Source organism: Coregonus clupeaformis, chromosome 1 (genome assembly GCF_020615455.1).
Source record: "Coregonus clupeaformis isolate EN_2021a chromosome 1, ASM2061545v1, whole genome shotgun sequence".
NCBI classification, from domain to species: Eukaryota; Metazoa; Chordata; class Actinopteri; order Salmoniformes; family Salmonidae; genus Coregonus; species Coregonus clupeaformis.
In genome coordinates this window covers 84,084,665-84,100,434 of record NC_059192.1, presented here as the reverse complement: position 1 = coordinate 84,100,434, position 15,770 = coordinate 84,084,665, and the positions used below count along the sequence as shown (strand labels likewise).

At 41.5% G+C, this 15,770-nt stretch overlaps 1 protein-coding gene across 1 annotated transcript in view; it reads left to right on the top strand.

Moving 5' to 3' along the window:
• The window catches only part of LOC121575429 (cytohesin-1), a 46,777-nt gene that overhangs the window by 11,294 nt on the left and 19,713 nt on the right, over positions 1–15,770 (top strand). The window contains 1 exon segment of the mRNA XM_041888549.2: positions 12,041–12,123. Within this exon segment, the coding sequence (XP_041744483.2) occupies positions 12,041–12,123 (83 nt within the window).

The window sequence follows — 15,770 nt, the reverse complement described above, 5'->3', positions numbered from 1 at the left end:
CTCCAATCAAGTTGTAGAAACATCTCAAGGATGATCAATGGAAACAGGATGCACCTGACCTCAATTTCGTGTCTCATAGCAAATGGTCTGAATACTTATGTAAATAAGGTATTTCTGTTTTTTATTTTTAATAAATGTCCATAAATATCTAAAAACCAGTTTTCGCTTCGTCATTATGGGGTATTGTGTGTAGATTGCTGAGGATTTGTATTTATTTAATCAATTTTAGAATAAGGCTGTAACTTAACAAAATGTGGAAAAAGTCAAGGGGTCTGAATACTTTCCGAAGACACTGTATTCAGACCCCTTGGATTTCGTCACATTTTATTGTGTTACAAAGTGGGACTAAAATGTATTTAATTGGCATTCTTTGTCAACAATCTACACAAAATGCTCTGTAATGTCAAAGAGGAAGAAAAAAGTATATATTTTTTAAAAGATGAATATAAATGATTTTGTATACTTGTATTCTTCTTCTCACTCTGCCATTTACGTCATTATTGTGGATTCACTACAATGTTGTTGATCCATCATCAGTTTTCTACCATCACAGACATTGAACTCTGTAGCTGTTTTCAAATCATGGTAACATCCCGGAGCAGTTTCATTCCTGTCCTGCACCTCAGTTCAGTAGGACAACTGTATCTTTGATGCGTCTGGGTGGTTTAATATATAATCCACAACATAATTATTAACTTGACCATGCTTAAAGAGATATTCAATGTCTGATTTGTTATTGTTACCAATCTACCAATCACTGCCCATCTACCAATCACTGGTCTTTGCAGTTGAATCTGTGCTTGAAATTCAAACCTTGACAGAGGAAGGGTTAGTCATTAAAAAATCATGTCAAACCGAGTCCAAGTAACTTATTATGTGATATGTTAAGCAAAATTTTACTCCTGAACTATTTTAGTCTTGCCTAAACAAAGGGGCTGAACACTTATGCAACAACTATATTTTAATTAATTTAAATCTAAAAAATTACAATTAAATCTATTTCAATCCCACTTCGTAACACAATAACATTCGAAGAAATCCAAGGGGTCTATATACTTTTGCAAGGCACTGTATATATACAGATGTATACCTTATTTTAAGACACTTTTCCTCCTTGGTTCTGCAGATATCAGTGGCATATCCTGTAATGCTCTCTATGACTATATTCCTCCCCTCTCTCAGCATGCAGCATATCCTGTTTTCCTCTCTCTGTGGCCAAACTTAGTGAATGAAGCTCTGATTCAAGCACCCAGCTGCTCTATAAAAACCCTCTCCCTCCATTGTCCCATTTTTCTCCCTCTTACTCTTTCTCTTCCTCTCTCGTCTATCATTTTCTACTGTCGTTGTATACTCTCACCTCGCTCTCTTTCTATCTCTCGCTCCATATAGAAAAGCATCTGATTCTCTACCCAGTAGTAACTGTTCCTAAACCACGCCTCGTTTCTACAGCATGGGACGCCCCAGTTCAGATTCAATTCACAGCTGTTACATTTGAAGATAGAAAGTCGACAAAAAGAATTCCTCAAAATTATTTCTAATCTGAGCTCTCCAATAAAGTGGTGCTACGTAAGTAGCAATCTGTAAAGTTTTTGAAAGGATTCGTAGTTTACAGGAAGGCTAGACGATGGTTCTGAAGTCGGAAGACGGAGTGGGTAAGTAGCGATCGACCTAATTAGCCTAACGTTATCTAGCTGAGGCTATTTGATGTAGGCCCTAGCTTTATAAACAGTTAATACTTGTAGGCTATTTCTCTTTCATCTAAGTTATTGCTACATTGTTTCTGTTGGCTGTTAGTCAAATGTTTTAGCTGTACCTTTTCAGGTTGACTGGCTAAAAAGTTAATTTACGCAGCCTTCAGAGCAACAGGTCTATAGTCTGGCTTCCTTCTTATGCTAATTTCCAGACGACCTTAGAACAATAGGTTTATTGAGCGGACTGAATTGAGGCCATGCAACTATGTGTGCATTGTGTAACACTGAATTCATAATGCGTGTGTCTATAAATATGATGAAAGGGTCCATTGATTAAGTTAAAAGGATATACAGAGGCTGCATTTAAAGGTGTGTGTGTGTGTGTGTGTGTGTGTACACATATGTTGTGGGGATGCTCTTCTGCTCTTAAAGGTTGTGTTGTGTGGGGTGGTAGGTGTCAATTTAATCAATCAAATGTGTATTTGTATAGGTAAACAGTTGTCACAAAGTGTGTGTGATTTGTGTGCAGTATTGCCACTGGTGAGTGGTTTGTTTTGGCCTATATGTGTGCCTGGATCAATATGAATTTTCCCAATTGACAGACAGACAGTGAGAATTTTAGAGAACATTTTAAAGGCCCCCATCTTGTATTTATTTTTTGTGTGTGCAATTTGCATATTTTTTTTGCCAATTTCCTGCAATTTTCCATGAGAGAGAATGTTGCAGTTTTCAAGCTAATTTCTAGGGATTCTACATATTCTGCCATGGAGCTGAGTTGAGCTGCAATTCTATGCATTTTGCCATGGCTAATGCTGTGTTCTTTTGCTCGAACTTAATAACAAAATCAATACTGCTAAATTAATTGTTTTGGGAATTTTCAAATCCCTTGACTGTCTAGCTTTTTTATTTTGGTGATTGTTAGTTCTCAAAGATAAAAAAAAAAAAAAAAAAGGTCTGTTATCTTTTCTGCATACATTATATCTGGTTTAAGTTTACACTGAAAGCGTTTTTCCATCCCGAACATTGGGAAAAAAAAAAAAACGCTTACAAGGGTTTCTATGGCAGAAAAATCCCTGCCTACTTCAGCAGAGGATGCACTAGAGTATCCTCCCGGCAACTAGCGCGGAAGTATTTTAAATCCTCCACACGCCCATTGAATTGGCTGTTGTTTTCTCGAAGGAGAAAAGCATGCAAACATTTAATAATGATACCATACTTTTCCTTTTATCTATAAAATGTCTTGCACATCTAGCTACATTTGTTTTTATCACTTTACACATTTATTTTGGGATTCCACCCCTGTAAACGTAATTTGCCTGATGACCTGCGAGTGGAGGAGAGTCTCATTTCATACAAGGGCACTTGTTTCCACATTCCCTCTCCTCGATTACCTTTGACCTTTTTCAAAAGCAGGAGAGGATGGAGGAGAGAGGCGATAGGAGTCGAGTAAAACTTATTGAGACTTACCCACTCTCTCTCTCTCTCTCTCTCTCTCTCTGTGTCTCTCTCTCTCTCCACTCTATCTGTATCTCTCTCTCTCCACTTTATCTGTATCTCTCTCTCCACTCTATCTGTATCTCTCTCCTCTCTCTCTCTCCACTCTATCTGTATCTATAATAATAATAATAATAATAATATGCCATTTAGCAGACGCTTTTATCCAAAGCGACTTACAGTCATGCGTGCATACATTTTTGTGTATGGGTGGGCCCGGGGATTGAACCCACTACCTTGGCGTTACAAGTGCCGTGCTCTACCAGCTGAGCTACAGAGGACCACTCCTCTCTCTCGCTCTCTCCACTCTATCTGTATCTCTCTCTCTCCCAGTCTCTCTCTCTCTCCACTCTATCTGTATATCTCTCTCTCCCAGTCTCTCTCTCTCTCCACTCTATCTGAATCTCCTCTCATCCCTCTCTCTTTCCCTTTGGCCTCATCTTTCTCAGTATCAGACACAGAGGGTGTGTGTGACCAGGGAGCTCACCACAACCACATGATTGTGTGTGTGTGTGCCAGTTAGCCAGTGGTTGGGGAACCTCTCAGTCATGGCACACAACACCTTAATGAGCAATCAGCAGATCAGTGCGCTAACACAAGTCTTCAGGTCTCAGGCAAGGTTAGTCACCAATGCATGTCTAGTTCACCTAACTGGAGTTGAGCTCAGTGGTGCAGTGAGGAGAGGGGGACCCCTAGTGGCTGAATAACAGTATCAATACTAATACTATATCTAGCATTTTGACACTGCTAATAGGCCTATACAGGTCTTTCCAGGACTTAATAGGTTCTTTGCAGATTTATATCAGAAACTGAGACACAGCAGTCCAACCTAAGAGCACACATTGAGTAATAGGAGACTGCTCAGTGGAGGAAGGGGAGGACCATCAGCAAAATAGTGAAAATAGTGAATTTCAGCAAAATAAAAATAGTGAAACATTAAAGTTATCCTTTTTAGATAAAACATACTAAATATATCACATGTCACCAAATAATTGATTAAAAGACGCTGTTTTGCAATGAAGGTCTACAGTAGCCTCAGCAGCACTCTGTAGGGTTAGCACCATGGTGTAGCCGGAGGACAGCTAGCTTCTGTCTTCTTCTGGGTACATTGACTTCAATACAAAACCTAGGAGGCTCATGGTTCTCACCCCCTTCCATAGACTTACACAGTAATTATGACAACTTCCGGAGGATGTCCTCCATCCTATCAGAGCTCTTGCAGCATGAACTGACATGTTGTCCACCCAATCAAAGGATCAGAGAATGAATCTAGTACTGAAAGCATAAGCTACAGCTAGCTAGCACTGCAGTGCATAAAATGTGGTGAGTAGTTGACTCAAAGAGAGAAAGACAATAGTTGAACAGTTTTTAACAAATTAATTTATTCAGAGAGAGGTTTGTTTGTATTTTTTAAAACGTTCACTTAGCTAGTGAATGCAGATAGCTAGTTTAGCCTACTCAAAATACCCGGCTCAAACAGAGAGGGATGCTATGTTAGCTAGCTGGCTATGGCTAGCCAATACTGGAACTCTTCCAAGTCAAGGTAAGCTTTTGGTTGTATTAATGTATTGCCACCAGGGCCCGCCGTTGTAACTGCTAAACGTCTTTCTGACTGTACGCTGTACTGCATGATTGTAGTGCATTTACTAACGCACTAGTTCTAGTAGCTATGTTGACTTTGACGTGACAACGATGTAGGTTGTGTGTAGGTTGTGTTTTTTTTCCGGCTGGTCACAGACTGCTGATTTGTTGTGCACTGAAGTCCACAAGCGAAGGGAAAAGGTGAGAAGAGGAGAGTGCGTAGATAGTTGCTAGAAGGAATTATATATATATATAGAATGAGCAAAGTGATCATGCTGCTATGAAAGTGAACTGTGTTTGCGTATGATCAGGGGTGTATTCATTCCACCGATTCTGTTGAAAAACATTTCTGAAACGGGGATAAACATACCTGAATTCCTCCAATATAAATTAATTTGCAACTGTTGGACTAATGATTACACCCTAGATCAGCTCGATGCAGGCAGGAGTGTGCAAGGCGGTATTGAATGTGTCACTGTCTTTCCACCTTGATGACTCAAAATTATCTCGACCTGTGCACCTATCCATGTTGTAAACTTTAATTCATAAGCTAGGTTGTAGCAACCTCATGATGGGTACAGGGAAAATTCAAGTATCATGTAGTAGCCTAAACCTATCAATGTTACATTGAGCTGGGTGAATGGAATATGAATGACAGTCATGCTCATAAAAAAAATAATCATCCTCTCTCATGTTAAACAGCACCGACCACCACTGAATAGTTTTTTTTAGCGTCTCTTGGAGGGCAAGTTGTTCATGTTGCCTGATTAAAAAAATAGTAGATAATGAAATAATTCACCCACTGTTCATATGAGCTGTGTGTGTGTTCACATTCATGTGATTTTGTGGAACAGAGGACCCCTTGTTACATGATGGTTTGTTTATAAGTCAGAGATCATATTCAGAGCTGGAGGATATTGGTGTACAATTCGACAGTCATGAGTGTAGAGTAGAACCACACACACACACACATATCTAGGCCTATGTGTGTGTGTCCACAGGATGGAGACTGTGTATAGGCCTAATGCTTGGCAGGAAAGAGGGAGGAGTTGAGCTTGAGGGAGGGTTTCAGTGGTCTTTCAACAAAAGGTTAGAGCGATTGAGCTGAACACTCCTCTGGCTCACACTCACACACTTGCTCTCGCTCTCTGTCTCTGGTGGGGTGGAGCAGCTAGCCTCTTACCTTGTTCTTTGTCATCCTCCTGTCTCTCTGTGTCTGTGTCTCTCTGTGTCTCTCTCTGTCTCTGTGTTGGATTAGGAGTATGTAGTGTGGTGGTGTGACAGACAGATGGTAAGCCTGGTAGGTTAAGAGTTAAGGACAGTCTGCCCAGCTGCTGAGGGGAGAGGTGGGCCGTGTTGGTTATTTTAGTATCGCACCACAGGATTGGAGGGCCAGACTGGGGCAGGAGGCTCAGAGGGACTGGGACAGTCGGTTATACAGCCAGTACTGGACTGGACTGGGATACAATTGGGTTATACTGGGAAAGAAGAACTAATACTGGGTTGCTGTACTGGGAGAAAAGTCTGGACTATATTATTGAGAGAGTACTGCTACTGTGAGAATGGATTAGACAAGGACTAAGACTGGACTAGATTTAAACTGGACTAGATTTAATCTGGACTGGACTAATTTTTAAACTGGACTGGACTATATTTAAACTGGACTGGACTCGGGCATAACTCTTAACTGCGAGACTCGCTGATACTAGTGAGCTATCCTGAGCTGGACTGGAGTATTTCTGGGCTGGACTGGGACAACTGTCTACTACTGGAACTGCACGTCTCCTGGCACAGTAGACAAGGCTAGAGAGTGTGTGAGAGTGGGGTCTGTGGATACTCGTAGACAGAATAAAGGGTGTACTGGGAGACACCTGTGTCTGGACCTGTGTTAGACTGGGAACAGTGGGAGGACTGGGAGAGACAAACTCACTCCGGTAGGAACGTGTGTGTGTGTGTTTGTGTGTGTGTGTGTGGCTCAGTTGGTAGAGAATGGCGCTTGCAACGCCAGGGTTTTGGGTTCGATTCCCACGGGGACCAGTATGGAGACGAAAAAAAATAAATGTATGCACTCACCACTGTAAGTCACTCTGCTAAATGACGTAAATGTAAAATGTGTGTACTAGGGCTGTCCGACAAAAATAATAAACAATAGGACATCATGAAAATGATCGGAGAGGTTGAGAGTAGAAGAAGTTCAGGAGCAAAAAATAATAATAATTATATATATATATATAATATAATTATTGTAAAATTAACTCTGTCCATAAGGTGTAGATACTAAGTATAGATCGGAAGTAGAGGCCTGTGCATTGTTGTTCACTAATTTACTCCAAGTAGGGAAAGGATGGCGGGGTTGAAAAGTAATAAAGGGGAGTATATATATAAAAAACATGGGGGATTGGAAGTGATGCAGACAATTACATTGATAGAAGATACAATCTATCTGCAATATTAAGCTGATCCATAGTCGTCTGTTCTTTCAACCAATCGAGTGGTCAAAATGTTTAAACGTGTATTTTTCCATATATAGACACATCCTATGTGTTTTAATCAAATCAACTATATGCACTGAGCTTGTCTGATGCTTTAAGCAAACTGTTTGATGAAATAATTAAGACACACAATTGACTAGAGGGAGTCCGACCGCAATTGTTTTGATTGTGCTGGACCTGGCTCAAACTTGCTGCACTGTGTTAAAAAAAACAACGAGTGACTGTGTGACTAGCACCCGTTGTCTCTTACTCCTCCCTGTTGCAGCGACCACCACAGAACATCAATAGTGTGTATCGCGCTGTCCATGTTGCTGAAACTGCAACATAATTACAGCTATTATTGACTGAAAAGTTATGTTACCGAAATCCCTAATTTGTTTAGGAAAAACATTACTTCAACCCTTGCTCTCTTTACGTGACACGTATGCATCGCATGTGACCAATAGGGCCTGACCTATAGCATATGTGACTTGTTTCAGGAAACTTGGCATATGTCGCGGGTCACTACTTCACAGTAGAGCCGTTTTTTGGCAGATATACCTTCTGGAATATGTGAACTTTTATGTGCCTTAGCATACAAGTTTGTTATTATCTGTGAATATGTATAAAATTGTTAAATTACAAGCGTAGTTGGTTTAGCCACAGAAAAATACCTCAACCTCATTATCTCAGCCATGATTGGCTGAGATAATGAGTGGGCTGGACATGCCGAGAGATGAGTTTGGATTGGTCTGCCATATAGCAAGCTTCTGTCTATTAGGCTGGTCAGTATGTGTAGGTAATCCTGTCTAACGCTGCTTAAAAAAATATATACATCGTGTAGTAGAACTGCATAAGTGTTGCTCTCCACTTTCGGGAGGACAGAGTTTTGAAATCAGTGGAATTGGAGTATGATAGCTGAGGAGATGGAGAAAACACCTGTCTCCGGATTACATCTTCAAACTAAGGGCAACCATAGCATCCGTGACAGGGAGAAGCGTCCAACCATGATGTATACGGGTAAGATAGTCTAGCTATCTACATTTTCAGATATTACACGTTTCTAATTTTGACAGTCGTTTTCATTTCAAGTTAAAGTGTACTGTTAGCTAGCTAGCTACTGTTAGCTGGCTGGCTCGCTAGCTAACGTTACATGTATGATCTTATTATTCGTATCTCAGAGCCATTTGCTTTGCTAGTTATAGCCTAATGTTAGCTAGCAAACATTGAACCTGGTTGGTTATCTACCTGCAGATTCATGCAGGGTAGTAACGTAATGAGTTGGGGTTATGGTTCATTGTTTAGCTAGCTACATGTCTTAACAAAAAACTCCACTATGCAAGTATCAATTTCAATAGAATGACACTGCGACAACAGTTGATAGACGTAGCTGGTAAATTCGCTCTGGCTATCTACTCCGATTTCAGAGCACTCTCGTCTGAGTGTGCCAGAGCGCAGAATAACTGACGAATTTACGAATGCTCAACACCCGTTGAAAATGGCCGGTGTCAGTAAACGTTGGCAAAAAAGCGTAAATTGTTGCAAGCAGCACAGTTGCAGTCACCAATGCTCTGGATAACATAAAAACAGCCTAACCAGCTCTGCTAGGGTGAGTAAAATGGTCAGTGAGCTGTTCTCTCATTTGTGTCTGGAAGTTGCTAGCAAGCTAGCCAACGTTACCTAGTTAGCTTGGGTGCTTGACTGCTGTTGTTAGGACAGAACGCTCGGATCAACCCGTAGAGAGATTGTTGGAGCTTTAAGAGGGTGTGAGCGATGCTGAATGGGTGTAGACAAAGAAGAGCTCTCCAGTATGTACCAAAACATTGAAAGGCCATTTTCTCAAAAGTGAGGTTACAAGTTTATAAACTTTCAAAGCAGAATTACTTTCCCATTGTTCCTCAAATGCACTGTATGATATACAATTTTGTAGCTCTGTGTCTCTGCTTTTATCCAATGTAAAAAAAAATATTGTTACGGTATTAAGACTAAACAGGATGCGCTCTTAGGCCTACAGCTTGATGGTGGTTATACAAAGCTGCTATACTAAGCCTACTAATGATGACATTACTTATTATTATAATGATGATCATAATAGTAATAATAACAATAAGAAGATCAAGGGAAAAGGAGGGTTATTATTATTATTATTATAAATATACTTTTCCTGACAATTTGGAACAGTGTAAACAACACTAAATAAATTATAAATAATACCAGAGAGGCTGGTCTAATGAAAAAAAAAGTGTAAAGCCTTTATTAGAGCATAGCAAAGATTGTTTCTCCGACATGTTGTGGTTGCCTGAGGCTTGGTGCTCACGGAATCAGTAGGCTATTAACCAAACACTCAAACAGGCAACAGAAGCAGGATCTAGGGCGGCAGGTAGCTTAGTGGTTAAGAGCGTTGTGCCAGTAACCGAAAGGTCGCTGGTTCTAATCCCCGAGCCGACTAGGTGAAAAATCTGTCGATGTGCCCTTGAGCAAGGCACTTAACCCTAATTGCTCCTGTAAGTCGCTCTGGATAAGAGCGTCTGCTAAATGACTAAAAATAAAATTAAAATAATCTGTCTTATTTCTGTAGATACAGTTGAAGTCGGAAGTTTACATACACTTAGGTTGGAGTCATTAAAACTCGTTTTTCTACCACTCCACAAATTTCTTGTTAACAAACTATAGTTTTGGCATGTCGGTTAGGACATCTTTGTGCATGGCACAAGTAATTTTTCCAACAATTGTTTACAGACAGATTATTATTCAAGGCCTACCTCCAAACTCAGTGCCTCTTTGCTTGACATCATGGGAAAATCAAAAGAAATCAGCCAAGAAAATGGTAGACCTTGTCTGGTTCATCCTTGGGAGCAATTTCCAAACGCCTGAAGGTACCACGTTCATCTGTACAAACAATAGTACGCAAGTATAAACACCATGGGACCACGCAGCCGTCATACCGCTCAGGAAGGAGATGCGTTCTGTCTCCTAGAGATGAACGTACTCTGGTGCCAAAAGTACAAATCAATCCCAGAACAACAGCAAAGGACCTTGTGAAGATGCTGGAGGAAACAGGTACAAAAGTATCTATAGCCACAGTAAAATGAGTCCTATATCGACATAACCTGAAAGGCCGCTCAGCAAGGAAGAAGCCACTGCTCCAAAACCGCCATAAAAAAGCCTGACTACAGTTTGCAACTGCACATGGGGACAAAGATTGTACTTTTTGGAGAAATGTCCTCTGGTCTGATGAAACAAAAATATAACTGTTTGGCCATAATGACCATCGTTATGTTTGGAGGAAAAAGGGGGACGCTTGCAAGCCGAAGAACACCATCCCAACCGTGAAGCACGGGGGTGGCAGCATCATGCTGTGGGGGTGCTTTGCTGTAGGAGGGACTGGTGCACTTCACAAAATAGATAGAACGTTATGTGGATATATTGAAGCAACATCTCAAGACATCAGTCAGAAAGTTAAAGCTTGGTCGCAAATGGGTCTTCCAAATGGACAATGACCCCAAGCATACTTCCAAAGTTGTGGCAAAACGGCTTAAGGACAACAAAGTCAAGGTATTGGAGTGGCCATCACAAAGCCCTGACCTCAATCCAATAGAACATTTGTGGGCAGAACTGAAAAAGTGTGTGCGAGCAAGGAGGCCTACAAACCTGACTCAGTTACACCAGCTCTGTCAGGAGGAATGGGCCAAAATTCACCCAGGTTATTGTGGGAAGCTTGTGGAAGGCTACCCGAAACGTTTGACCCAAGTTAAACAATTTAAAGGCAATGCTACCGAATACTAATTGAGTGTCTACGGACAATTCCTTTGACCTCATGGCTTGGTTTTTGCTCTGACATGCACTGTCAACTGTGGGACCTTATATAGACAGGTGTGTGCCTTTCCAAATCATGTCCAATCAATTGAATTTACCACAGGTGGACTCCAATCAAGTTGTAGAAACATCTCAAGGATGATCAATGGAAACAGGATGCACCTGACCTCAATTTCGTGTCTCATAGCAAAGGGTCTGAATACTTATGTAAATAAGGTATTAGTTTTTTATTTTTAATAAATGTGCATAAATATCTAAAAACCAGTTTTTGCTTCGGCATTATGGGGTATTGTGTGTAGATTTTATTTATTTAATCAATTTTAGAGTTACGGTGTAACTTAACAAAATGTGGAAAAAGTGAAGGGGTCTGAATACTTTCCGAATGCACTGTATACACACCTCTTAGTTGAGTACTAGGCCTACGTGTACAAAAGACACGTCACACCAGTCTTCAATAGATAAAATTGAGAACGTTTGAGAACTTTAGCAGGTCATTTCAATTTATGTTGTAGAATACCTTGAGAAGTCTGCAACTGTTGTTTAGTAGCCTAAATAACCTACCTGTGGTTCTGTACATTTCGTGGATATTTCTCAATTGTATCTGTGTGTGTGTGTGTGTGTGTGTGTGTGTGTGTGTAAGGACTGTAAACAGGCAGAGGCCTACAGTGTTGAAGGTGTAGCCACCACACAGCCAGTGGCAGTAGTGCTATGAAAGGGGGGCCTGTTACACACATTGACCTCTAAACTATGCCGCTGTGGTCTGATAGGAGCTGCCATGAGAGAGATTACTTCATAAGCTTGTATGTAAATCCATTCTGTTCTCTTCTCCTCCCCTGATGAAATAGCACATGGATTTGCTACTCATGTTTGGAGTTTGGGGTGTAATTTGATGGATGTAGGCTGTGCGTTGCCATGGTGACCCAGAGCACTGTTATCCTCACTCTCTACTTCTCTCTCCCTTTATCTCTCTTCCTCTCCCTGTCTCAGTGCCTGACGATCTGAGTCCCGAGGAGAAACAGGAGTTGGAGAGCATACGCCGCAGGAAACAAGAACTACTGCAGGACATACAGGTAACATACACTTCAGTAGCGGCCGATGGAGCCTCAAACCATTACTGCCAAATGCAAAGCAGCTGATTCTGTTATTGAATGTCAATTTTCTCTCTCTGCGGTTTTAATTGTTTAAACCTGAAAGAGCATGTCCTGAGAATTAGGACGACCTCCTCCACGCTGGGCCTGATTTCTACTCGCACGGTATGCCCTCTTCACTGGCCGATCATGAAAGCGGTAGAGAAGGAGAGAGGAAGAGGGAGGGTGCTGAAGGAACACATTTGTCCAATAGAGCGTTACACTCTAGATCAGGGGTTCCTAACCGTTTTCCCCAGGGCCCCCTTATTCACTTTTGTAGTATTGTTTATCGAGATAGCCTATATTAAATATACCACCAGCTTGATTTTGTTTAATTTGAGGGGCCTATGCATTTCTGGGAGTTTTGAACCTAATTTCCTGCAATTCTACCTGGTTTTACAAGACTCGTGATATATTTTAGGCAGGCTATTTAATAAAAGTAATAATAATAATAATAATAATAATAATAATAATAATAATAATAATAGATAAGGAAAACAGTCTAGAACCGATTTCCCCAAATGTTATTCCACTACCAAATATGTTTTGTTATGATCATTTACAGTGGGGAAAAAAAGTATTTAGTCAGCCACCAATTGTGCAAGTTCTCCCACTTAAAAAGATGAGAGAGGCTTGTAATTTTCATCATAGGTACACATCAACTATGACAGACAAATTGAGAATTTTTTTCTCCAGAAAATCACATTGTAGGATTTTTTATGAATTTATTTGCAAATTATGGTGGAATATAAGTATTTGGTCACCTACAAACAAGATTTCTGGCTCTCACAGACCTGTAACTTCTTCTTTAAGAGGCTCCTCTGTCCTCCACTCGTTACCTTTATTAATGGCACCTGTTTGAACTTGTTATCAGTATAAAAGACACCTGTCCACAACCTCAAACAGTCACACTCCAAACTCCACTATGGCCAAGACCAAAGAGCTGTCAGACACCAGAAACAAAATTGTAGACCTGCACCAGGCTGGGAAGACTGAATCTGCAATAGGTAAGCAGCTTGGTTTGAAGAAATCAACTGTGGGAGCAATTATTAGGAAATAGAAGACATACAAGACCACTGATAATCTCCCTCGATCTGGGGCTCCACGCAAGATCTCACCCGTGGGGTCAAAATGATCACAAGAACGGTGAGCAAAAATCCCAGAAACACACAGGGGGACCTAGTGAATGACCTGCAGAGAGCTGGGACCAAAGTAACAAAGCCTACCATCAGTAACACACTACGCCGCCAGGGACTCAAATCCTGCAGTGCCAGACGTGTCCCCCTGCTTAAGCCAGTACATGTCCAGGCCCGTCTGAAGTTTGCTAGAGTGCATTTGGATGATCCAGAAGAGGATTGGGAGAATGTCATATGGTCAGATGAAACCAAAATATAACTTTTTGGTAAAAACTCAACTCGTCGTGTTTGGAGGACAAAGAATGCTGAGTTGCATCCCAAGAACACCATCCCAACCGTGAAGCATGGAGGTGGAAACATCATTCTTTGGGGATGCTTTTCTGCAAAGGGGACAGGACGACTGCACCGTATTGAGGGGAGGATGGATGGGGCCATGTATCACGAGATCTTGGCCAACAACCTCCTTCCCTCAGTAAGAGCATTGAAGATGGGTCGTGGCTGGGTCTTCCAGCATGACAACGACCCGAAACACACAGCCAGGGCAACTAAGGAGTGGCTCCGTAAGAAGCATCTCAAGTTCCTGGAGTGGCCTAGCCAGTCTCCAGACCTGAACCCAATAGAAAATCTTTGGAGGGAGCTGAAAGTCCGTATTGCCCAGCGACAGCCCCAAAACCTGAAGGATCTGGAGAAGGTATGGAGGAGTGGGCCAAAATCCCTGCTGCAGTGTGTGCAAACCTGGTCAAGACCTACAGGAAACATATGATCTCTGTAATTGCAAACAAAGGTTTCTGTACCAAATATTAAGTTCTGCTTTACTGATGTATCAAATACTTATGTCATGCAATAAAATGCAAATTAATTACTTAAAAATCATACAATGTGATTTTCTGGATTTTTGTTGAAGTGTACCTATGATAAAAATGACAGACCTCTACATGCTTTGTAAGTAGGAAAACCTGCAAAATTTGTTGCACCTATTAATGAGAAAGCTGTACACACAGAATACAGTACCATACCATAATTTTGGAATCTAAAAACCTTTTCCTGTAAATCAACAGTAATTTACTGGCTACTGTGCTGCCTGTAATTTACTGTAAATCAGTACCGCCCCACAGAATACAGTACCATACTGTATCTTTGGAGCGCCAAATACATTTTGAACACTAGTGGGTGCATGGTATTGTTTTTTCTGGCTTATTGACATATTTTGTGGCGTGCCTTGTAAGAGGCTATATTTGTTGCACCCACTACATTTTACATTTACATTTTAGTAATTTAGCAGACGCTCTTATCCAGAGCGACTTACAGTTAGTGAGTGCATAAATTTTTCATACTGGCCCCCCGTGGGAAACGAACCCACAACCCTGGCGTTGCAAGCGCCATGCTCTACCAACTGAGCTACAAGGAGTGCTGTACCAATTTAACTGAAATGTGGTAGTAGTTCCCTAAAAATGGAATGTGTATAGGGGACAGATGAGTGGCAACAAGTCTCAAACATTTAATGGTTGAGTGTTTAGCCATGTCCTTTTGGTCTGTAGCCCTTTGTTAAGGCCTCTACAAGTGCAAGTGATATAAAACACCAAATATTAATTGGTATGCTGTAATATATAAGCTCCTGAGTGGCGCAGTGGTCTAAGGCACTGCATCGCAGTGCTAACTGTGCCACTAGAGATCCTGGTTCGAATCCAGGCTCTGTCGCAGCCGGCCGTGACCGGGAGACTCATGGGCGGCGCACAATTGGCCCAGCGTTGTCCAGGGTAGGGGAGGGAATGGCCGGCAGGGATGTAGCTCAGTTGATAGAGCATGGCGTTCGCAACGCCAAGGTTGTGGGTTTGATTCCCACGGGGGGCCAGTATAAAAAAAATATATATATATATGTATTCACTAACTGTAAGTCACTCTGGATAAGAGTGTCTGCTAAATGACTAAAATGTAAATGTAAAATATACACTGTGGCCAGTTTATTAAATACACCTAGTACCAGGTCGGAACCCCTTTGCCTCCAGAACAGCCTGAATTCTTCGGGGCATGGCATTTTTGCTCAATTGGTATCAAGGGACTAACGTGTGCCAGGAAAACATTCCCCACACCATTACGCCACCAGCCTGTACCGTTGACACCAGGCATGTTGGGGCCATGGAATCATGCTTACGCCAAATCCTGACTCTGCCAACAGCATGACGCAACAGGAACCGGGATTCATTGGACCAGGCCATGTTTTTCCACTCCTCAATTGTCCAGTGTTGGAGCCGCTTCTTCTTGTTTTTAGCTGATAGGAGTGGAACCCGGTGTGGTCGTCTGCTGCAATAGCCCATCCGTGACAAGGACCCCGACGAGTTGTGCGTTCCGAGATACCGTTCTGCACACCACTGTTGTACTGTTCCGTTATTTGCCTGTTTGTGGCCCGCCTGTTAGCTTGCACGATTCTTTCCATTCTCCTTCAACCTTTTATCA